The sequence below is a fragment of the Bos mutus genome, chromosome 26 (genome assembly GCF_027580195.1).
Source record: "Bos mutus isolate GX-2022 chromosome 26, NWIPB_WYAK_1.1, whole genome shotgun sequence".
Taxonomy (NCBI): Eukaryota; Metazoa; Chordata; class Mammalia; order Artiodactyla; family Bovidae; genus Bos; species Bos mutus.
Window position 1 is genome coordinate 4,545,294 of NC_091642.1, and position 9,460 is coordinate 4,554,753.

At 51.0% G+C, this 9,460-nt stretch overlaps 1 protein-coding gene across 2 annotated transcripts; it reads left to right on the forward strand.

The window, feature by feature from the left end:
- Positions 1-3,678: 3,678 nt before the first annotated feature.
- On the forward strand, positions 3,679-8,914 carry MKI67 (marker of proliferation Ki-67). 2 transcript variants are annotated; one of them, XM_070363953.1, is made up of 3 exons: positions 3,679-5,902; positions 7,253-7,696; positions 8,633-8,914. In XM_070363953.1, exons 1-3 carry the CDS (start codon positions 3,815-3,817, stop codon positions 8,696-8,698), a joined length of 2,598 nt encoding a protein of 865 aa, XP_070220054.1. In that variant the 5' UTR covers positions 3,679-3,814; the 3' UTR covers positions 8,699-8,914. The 2 variants fall into 2 exon arrangements, with proteins under 2 accessions (XP_070220054.1, XP_070220055.1); XM_070363954.1 differs by lacking the exon at positions 8,633-8,914 and having other exon boundaries at positions 7,253-8,611.
- Positions 8,915-9,460: the final 546 nt, after the last annotated feature.

Genomic DNA, 9,460 nt, shown 5'->3' on the forward strand with positions numbered 1-9,460 from the left:
GGACACCTAAAGAAGATGTCCAGTCTCTCGAAGACCTGACTGGCTTCAGAGAACTCTTCCAAACCCCAACCCACACCAACCTGCCAAGGGCTATTGTCAAAACCCCCCAAATGCTTGGCCAGTCTCCACAACTGAAACCAGTCAACATGACACCAACTAGAAGGGGACGTCTCAGAACACCTTCCCAGAAAATGGATGTGCAAGAAGACCTCTCAGCTCTCAGGAAACCTCAGCAAACACCAGGGGAAACCACACAATCACCCAGAGAGCCAGAGGCTGGTGACAGAAGCATTGCAGTATCTCAGGAAGCTCCAGAAGAGATGCTAGACCTTGCAGAAAAGGTACCTGCAACCAAGAGGAGGTCAAGAACACCCAAGAGAAAGACCCCACTACTGGAACACCTGGCTGGCTTTAAGGAGCTCTTCCAAACTCCACATCAAGCCAAGGATACAATGACAGATGAAAAACCCACCACAATACCCTGTAAATCTCCACCAGCAGAACCAGTCAACACGCCGACCAGTAAGAAGAGACAACTCAAGTCACCTCCCTGGGAAGTGGGCATAGAGGAGGAGCTCTCAGTGCTCAGGAGGCCTGCACAGGCTCCAGGGGGAACCAGGCACTCAGAAGGAGAAGCAGCAGGTGATGGTGAAGATATCAAAGCATTCATGGAAATGCCAAGGCAGAAACTGGACCCTACAGAAAACGTGACTGGAATTAAGAGGCAGCTAAGAACACCCAAGGAAAAGGTCCAATCTCTAGAAGACCTGACTGGCTTCAGAGAGCTCTTCCAGACCCCAAATCACACCAAGGAGCCAAAGGCTGTTCTCAAAACACCCCAAATGCTCTGCACATCTTCCCAATCAGAGTTAATTGTCACACCAACCAATAGAAAGAGACAGCCCAGGACACTTCTTGGGAAGGTGGATACAGAGAAAGAACTGTCAGTGCTTAGGAGACACACACCAGCGTCAGGGCAAACCATGCATACATGGTGCAGAGAACCAGGAGTTGATGATAAAAGCACTGAATCGTTTGAGGAAACGCCAAAGCAGAAACTGGGCCCTGCAGAGAATTCTGCTGGAAGTAAGAGGAGGCCAACGACACCCAAGGGAAAGGCCCCACCTCTGGAAGACCTGGCTGGCTTCAAAGAACTCTTCCAAACCCCTCATCAAGCCAAGGAACCAATGACTGATGACAAAACCACCAAAACACCCTGTACATCTCCACAGTCAGAGCCAGTCAACACACCAAGTAGAAGGGGACGTCTCAGGACACCTTCCCAGAAGGTGAATGTGCAGGAGGACCTCTCAGCTCTCAGGAAACCTCAACAAACACCAGGAAAAGCCACACGGTCACCCAGAGAACCAGAGGGTGGTGACAAGGGCATTGCAGTGTCTCAGGAAGCTCCAGAAGAGATGCTAGACCTTGCAGAAAAGGTACCTTCAGCCAAGAGGCGACCAAGGACACCCAAGGGAAAGGCCCAGCCCCTGGAAGATCTGACCGGCTTCAAGGAGCTCTTCCAAACCCCAGATCAAGCCAGGGAACCCATGACAGATGCCAAAACCACCAAAACACCCTGTACATCTCCACAACCAGAACCAGTCAACACAAGTAGGACACCTTCCCAAAAAGTGAATGTGCTGGAAGGCCTCTCAGCTCTCAGGAAACCTCAACAAACACCAGGAAAAACCACACAGTCACCCAGAGAACCAGAGGGTGGTGACAAGGGCATTGCAGTGTCTCAGGAAGCTCCAGAAGAGATGCTAGACCTTACAGAAAAGGTACCTTCAGCCAAGAGGAGACCAAGGACACCCAAGAGAAAGGCCCAGCCCCTGGAAGACCTGACTGGCTTTAAGGAGCTCTTCCAAACCCCAGATCAAGCCAGGGAACCCATGACAGATGCCAAAACCACCAAAACACCCTATAAATCACCAGCAGAAACAGTCAACATGCCGACCAGTAAGAAGAGACGACTCAAGTCACCTCCCCGGGAAGTGGGCACAGAGGAGGAGCTCTCAGTGCTCAGGAGGCCTGCACAGACTCCACGGGGAACCAGGCACTCAGGAGAAGCAGCAAGTGATTTTGAAGGCATCAAAGCATTCACAGGAACGCCGAGGCAGAAACTGGACCCTGGAATTAAGAGGCAGCTAAGAACACCTAAGGAAAAGGTCCAATCTCTAGAAGACCTGACTGGCTTCAGAGAGCTCTTCCAGACCCCAGATCACACCAAGGAGCCAAGGGCTGTCCTCAAAACCCCTAAGATGCTCTGTCAGTCTCCACTACTGGAACCAGTCACCATAACACCAGGTGGAAGCGGAAGTCTCAGGACACCTTCCCAAAAAGTGGACATGCAGGAAGACCGCTCAGCTCTCAGGAAGCCTACACATACACCAGGCGTGACCACACGCTCACCCAAAGAACCAGAGGGTGGCCACAGAGGCGCTGCAGTGTCTCGGGAAGCTCCAGAAGAGAAACCAGACCCTGCAGAACATTCAACTGCAAGCAAGAGGCGGCCAAGGACACCCCAGGAAAAGGCCCAACTCTTGGAAGACCTGGATGGCTTCAAAGAGCTCTTCCAAACCCCAGATCGTGCAAATGGAGCAATGACTGATGACAAACTCACCACAATGCCCTGTACATCTCCACCAGCAGAACCATTCAACACACCAACAAGTGAGAAGAGACGACTCAAGTCCTCTCCCCAGAAAGTGGGTGTAAAGGAGGAGCTCTCGGCACTCAGGAGGCCCGCACAGACTCCACGGGGAACCAGGCACTCAGAAGGAGAACAAGCAGGTGATGGTGAAGAAAAAGCATTTAAGAAAACTCCAAAGCAGAAACTGGACTCAGCAGAAAGTTTAACTGGAAGCAAGAGGCGGCCAAGAGCATCACTTAAGGAAAAGGCCCAGCCCCTGGAAGACCTGACTGGCTTTAAAGAGCTCTTCCAAACCCCACGTCAATCCAAGGAACCAATGACTGATAACAGTATCCCTCAAATGCTCTGCCAGTCTCCACAACCAGAACCAGTCACCATAACACCAGGTAGAAGGGGGCATCTCAGGACACCTTCCAAGACAGTGGACAGGCAGGAAGACTGCTCAGCTCTCAGGAAGCCTCAGCAAACACCAGGGGAAACCACACACTCACCCAGAGAACCAGAAGATGGTGACAGAGGCACTGCAGTGTCTCAGGAAGCTCCAGAAGAGAAACCAGACTCTGCAGAAAACGTAACTGCACACAAGAGGTGGCCAAGGATAACTAAGGAGAAAGCCCAGCCCCTGGAAGACCTGAGTGGCTTCAAAGAGCTCTTCCAAACCCCAGATCATGCAAAGCAACCCATAATGATCGATGACCATCCCCCTGCCATACCCTGTAAATCACCAGCAGAACCTGTTACCAGGAGAACAGGTAGAAAAAAACAATTCAGGTCATCGCCAGAGAAAGTGGGTGTAGAAGAGCCCTCAGCACTCAGGAGGCCCTCCCAGACTCCAGAGGAAGCCACACGCATGCAGAGAGAAGCTGAAGAGGATGAAAAAGACATCAAAGTGTGTAAGAAAACTTCAAGGCAGAAACTGGTCTCAGCAGAAAATGTAACTGGCGTCAAGAGTCGGCTAAGAAACATTAAAGAAAAGGCCCAACCCACAGAAGACCCAGCCAGGGTCAAAGAGCCCTTCCAAAACCCCAACCAGACTGAGGAACCAGCGAGTGATGTAAAAAAATCGCTCCAGCGTCCTGCCAGTCTCCACCAGTTCAACCAGTCATCAGGAGAACGACCAGACAGAGACGGCTCAGGTCACCACCAGGAAAAGTGGCCATGGAAGAGCCCTCAGCGTCCACAGGGCCTACACAGACGCCAGGGGATACACACACAGAGCCTGTAGGCAAAGGAAAAGACAGCAAGGTGTTGAAGGAAACTTCAGGGCAGAAACTGAGTCCTGCAGAGAATGTAATAGGCATCAGGAGTCGGCTAAGAACACTTAAGAAAAAGACCCAACCCTTGGAAGACTCAGCCAGTGTCAAAGAGCTCTTCCAAAAGCCAGATCAGGCCAAAGAAGCAGACGGTGATGTTACAATAGCTCCAGGGCCCCGCCCATCCCCACCAGCAGAACCGGTCACCAGGCCAATAAGCAGAAAGAGGCGGCCCAAGTCATCACCAGAGAAAGTGGACAAAGAAGAGCCCACACCGACACCAGGGGAAAGCACACGGGGCCAGCCTGCACGTGATGAAGAAGACAGCAGAGTGCTGAAGGAAAATCCAAGGCAGAAACTCAATCCTGCAGAAAATGTAACTGGAGTCCGGAGTGAGCTAAGAACACTGAGGGAAAAGACCCAACCCCTGGAAGACCCAGCCAGCGTCAAAGAGCTCTTCCAAGACCCAGATCAGGTCAAAGAGCCAGAGGGTGATGTTACAACCATTCCAATGCCCCGCCAGTCTCCACCAGCAAAACCCATCACCAGACCAACAAGCAGAAAGAGGCGACTTAAGGCGTCGCCAGAGAAAGTGGACATAGAAAGGCCCTCGGCGCTCAGAGAGCCCACACGGACACCAGGGGAAACCACACACAGCGAGCCTGTACATGTTGAAAAAGAAAACAGAGTGTTGAAGGAAAATTCAAAGCAGAAACTCAATCCTGCAGAAAATGTAACTGGAGTCCGGAGTCGGCTAAGAACACTGAGGGAAAAGACCCAACCCCTGGAAGACCCAGCCAGCGTCAAAGAGCTCTTCCAAGACCCAGATCAGGTCAAAGAGCCAGAGGGTGATGTTACAACCATTCCAATGCCCTGCCAGTCTCCACCAGCAAAACCCATCACCAGACCAACAAGCAGAAAGAGGCGACTTAAGGCGTCGCCAGAGAAAGTGGACATAGAAAGGCCCTCGGCGCTCAGAGAGCCCACACGGACACCAGGGGAAACCACACACAGCGAGCCTGTACATGATGAAAAAGACAACAGAGTGTTGAAGGAAAATTCAAAGCAGAAACTCAATCCAGCAGAAAATGTAATTGGGGTCAGGAGCCGACTAAGAACACTGAAGGAAAAGACCCAACCCCTGAAAGACCTGGCCGGTGCCAAAGAGCTCTTCCAAAAGCAAGATGGGGCCAAGGAACCAGTGAGTGATGTTATGATGGCTCCAGCGCCCCACCAGTCTCCACCAGCACAACCAGTCACCAGGAGAACAGGTAGACAGAAACAGCTCAGGTCACCACCAAGAAAAGTGGCTGTAGACAAGCCCTCAGCGCTTAGCAGGCCTGCACAGACTCCAGGGGAAATGACGCACACAGAACCCGTGGGCGATGAGAACAAGATCAAGATGGCCAAGGAAACGTCAAGGAGGAACCTGAACTCAGCAGAAAACTTCATTGGCGTCAGGAGTCGGCGAAAAGCATTTCAGGAGAAGACGGTGGAAGACCCAGCCGGTTTCCAGGAGCCCTTCCAAAAGCCTGATCAGGCCGAGGAACTGGAAAGCAGTTCTACTGCCATCAAGAGAGCCTCAAAGCAAACAGCAGACAGAAGACCTGTAGAAACATCCCGAAGAGTCCTGAGGGCCCCTAAAGTAAGATTCACAGAAGACCTTGTGGGCAGCAGAGAGCCTGCAAAACACCCAGGTGAAAGTTGCGTTTCCCCGTCCCCCGAGAGGGAGCAGGGAGAAGACGGAAGAGTCACAGGCAGGAAGAGACTGCGCCCTGTGACAGCTGCCCAGGACCCCGAGGACGAGAGGCCACTCCAGAAGAAGCAGAGGACAGCCCCCAGGGAGACACGGGAGCCCCCTGAACCCCCAGGAGTGAAGAAGAGAAGCTTGCGGACTTTGGCACAAAGGACTGAACCTGGGGGAAACCTGCCCAACGATGACCTAAAAGCTAAAGCTACGGATCCACAAGAAGTCGCACAGGCTCCGAATAAGGTGATGGGAGGAGTGATGTGACTGTGCCCTGTGGGCTTCCCAGGTGGCGGCGGTCGTAAAGAGCCCGCCTGCCAATGCAGGAGACGTAAGAGATGCGGATTTGATCCCTGGGTTGGAAAGATCCCCTGGAGGAGGGCATGGCGACCCACTCCAGTCTTCTTGCCTGGAGGATCCTATGGACAGAGGAGCCTGGCAGGCTGCAGTCCATGGGGTCGCAAAGAGTTGAACATGACTGAATGACTTGGCACAGCACAGCACCTTGGGTGGATGCTCTCCATTCTGGCATAAATTTGCTATCAACTGTATGTAACCCCGACGTAAGTGTGGGTCCCCTTTCCCTCGGGGTCCACAGGCAACACAGGGAGTAGCTGCAGAACTGGAAGCGTCCCCTTAGAGTTTACAGAGCTGTTGCTCGGTCGTGTCCGACTGCAACCCCATGGACTATAGCTCTCCAGGTTCATGTGTCCATGGGATTCTCCAGGCAAGAAGACTGGAGTGGGTTGCTGTTTCACTCTCCAGGGGATCTTCCTATGTTCGTCTTCAAAGATATGGAGCTTTATGCCAAGAAAAAGTGGGCAACTCAGACCTGCCTTGTTCTAGACACTGAGACCTGGAGGGCTGAGTACAAGTAGTATCTGCATCGGTACTTAAACAATTGGAACAATTCGCCCAGGGTATGTGTGTCCTGGGAAGACCATCACTGTCGGGGCTGTTGGTGAAACTGTTTGTCGCTTAGTTGTGTCCAGCGTTTTGCGACCCCGTGAACTGCAGCCCGCTAGCCTCCTCTGTCCAGGGGATTCTCCAGGCAGAACACTGGAGTGGGTTGCCATTCCCTTCTCCAGGGGATCTTCCCGACCCAGGGATTGAACCCAGGTCCCCTGCATGGCAGGCAGATTCTTTACCATCTAAGCCAGTAGGGAAGCTATACGTGTTGTCAGAGACGTTTGTAAATTGGATTCCAGAAACTGAAATTTTCCTCTTCTGGTCTAGCAATGACTTGAAGGATTAGGAAATCATTTTCTGTCTGAATATTGGGGTGTTTTCCTGGAATATCCTTTTAATGCTTGTTAAAATCACGTTGATGTGTGTGACAGACATTGTGGTTGGAGTTCATACTGAATTCCTTACTTAGGGTTTATTGGTGGAAATGGTGATTTCTCTGTAGGAGCAAATTGACAGGTACACCCCTGACTTGCTTAGACTTACTTGCATGTTAGGATATGAATCAATGGCAAATGTTGCAATTGATTCCCCTTTGAGTTCACTTTCAAATGATGTTCTCCATGTTGAGATTTGTAATTTGTATTCCTCATTCTTGACATTTTGTGGATGTCTTTTGAATTTTTTTAGGGAGTGTCCCTGCGTTCCAGGCGTCCTGCTAAAATTTCTGTAGAGGAGCAAAGACCTGAGGTTTTTATATCAGAAGAAAAGGTGAAAATAAAGAGAAGCGAAAAGAAGTCCGTGCAGCCCTCCCAGGAGATGAAGCTCCAGAGCCCTGAAGATGGAGCCAAGAAGCCTGCCTCTGGGGGCAAAGTTGAAGAGAGGAGGACACGCTCAAGACCTGGGAGGCAGAACCAGCCGCCTTTGCCTGAGGCTGCAGAAGAGAAAGCGAGGGAGGGAAGGGTGGACATCCCAGCAAAGAAGCAGGAAGAGAAAGAAGGGACAGGACATTCAGACCCCAAGGGTTCGAGATCCAGAAAGGTTAGCGTCCGCCCTCGAGGAAACCCTTCAGAGACTGCATCTGAGCAGAGAGTGACCCGGAGTGCCAAGAGATGTGCCCACAGTCTTCAGAAGGCTAGTAATCTCCTGTTGCTCTTTTTCTAAGCATAGACACTATGTCAGTAGAGGTTTAGCCCACGCTGCGAGAGCAGATGCAGCAAATGGGATAATACGCTGCCAACCCTCAGTTAAACTAGCATGAGAAGCAGGCGTCTAAACCATATTCTGTGGCTCAGTATTCAGGTGGATGTGGCTTGGGAATTCCACTTGAATAGTAAATTCACACGATGATATCTTCTTTCAGGGGATTTATCCAGTTAGTGCTTTCTGAGTGCTCACTGCACTCCTGTACTAAGATTCCAGGCACTGCCTTCAGTGTGTGGTTAGAGATTGAACAAACTTCCCGAAAGGTAATGCTTGATTTCAGAGGTGTCCCCTTGGAAAGCTGGGGCACAGAGTGGGTGAGGCGTCCGTAGACAAACAGCCCTGTGAACAGTTCCCATTCAGGAAGCAGCCTGGTGTCCTTTCCTCCTCCCAAAGACGGCAACCCAAGCGTGGTCTCCACTCACATTCAGCCCCAAGCGTGGTCTCCGCTCACGCTCAGCCAGCACTGAGTGATGTCCCCTCTGGACACACCAGTTGTTCAGAAGGTCCAAAAGGCTTCAGCCTGATTACACGTTTGAATTCACTTTTTCTGAGTGGTATTTATAAAAATCAGTGAAAAACATATGTGGAATTTTTTTTTTCCTTTTTATGATGTGTTTATAACTTAAAAATAGCTTACCAACCTTTCTGTCAAGACACAATATTTAACTTTAAAGATTTACATAGTAAGAGTTTAAGGCAGCTTTTACAGTCTCTATTTTAAAGCTCACTGCCAACTTCAAGACTAGTTTTCTGGAGCTAAAGGCCTGCATTGCACCCTGTAAGGATTTGGGTTTTTACAGAATAGAGTTGATTACACAAACTGTTCTTTCAAATGACTTAAGAGATATTTTTCTTCCCAAACAGGGAAGTGACAATGTGTGTGTCAAGAAAATAAGAACCAGAAGTCGTCGAGACCCTGAAGATATATAGCTAAGAAGTTTAAAGGGAGAGGGGGGGAGTAATGAATTTAGTGATAAGTTGTAGTACGATATTTGTCATAAGTTTTAAAGTGAATTCTGTAAATAATACTGTTGGGGGTGGGGTGGGGTGGGGGTTTAAGGGAAGAAGGCTTAGAATTTTCTAACTCAAGAGTTTATTCAAAAGCCCCCACATGGAGATTATGAAGGAGACCGCTGAGTCTCCTAAATTAGTAAAAAATTTAAGACTTGAGTAGGGGGTGGGGGGGTGGGGGGAGTTTGCCAAGGTGTGGCCTTCATCTCAGTAAAATGAAGCCCCGGGGTTTGTGACTGCCGAGTCGATGCCGTCGCCGTGGGCTCCCGCGTTCGCCAGGCTGATGTAAATGCTTCTCTGTGTGTCTGTGCCCTTTGTGTGCATCCGCATGCAAACGTGAAAGGCAGGGGCTCAGGACGCAGGGATGAATGGGCAGAGGACGAGAACAATGACAGGGTGTCCGCCTTCACCCCGGGGAGACCGCGGGTCCAGGCGCTCGGGCTGCGGGCCATCTGCACAGGACAGTCCTGTTTGCTGCCCTGGCCTCGGAGGCGAGAGACATGATTCCGAGGCTGGTCTGTGCCACCATCTGCAGGGTAGCGTGACGCTTTGCTTGAGGAGGGCCTGCCAGCTTGCCTGTTCCACGTGAAGTGTCTCTGTCTGAACTAGGACTGCTTTCATCTGAGAGGGCATCTCCCCACCCTGCCTGAGGGCCGCTGACGCGTGCCCCTCGAGTCCACG

Bases quoted from the DNA above. Each gene is read 5' to 3' on its own strand.
- MKI67 (XM_070363953.1), top strand. From the start codon at position 3,815: ATGGAAGAGCCCTCAGCGTCCACAGGGCCTACACAGACGCCAGGGGAT. The intron at 5,903-7,252 runs GTGATGGGAGGA...GAATTTTTTTAG, and splicing joins TCGCACAGGCTCCGAATAAG to GGAGTGTCCCTGCGTTCCAG. The intron at 7,697-8,632 runs GCTAGTAATCTC...CTTCCCAAACAG, and splicing joins GTGCCCACAGTCTTCAGAAG to GGAAGTGACAATGTGTGTGT.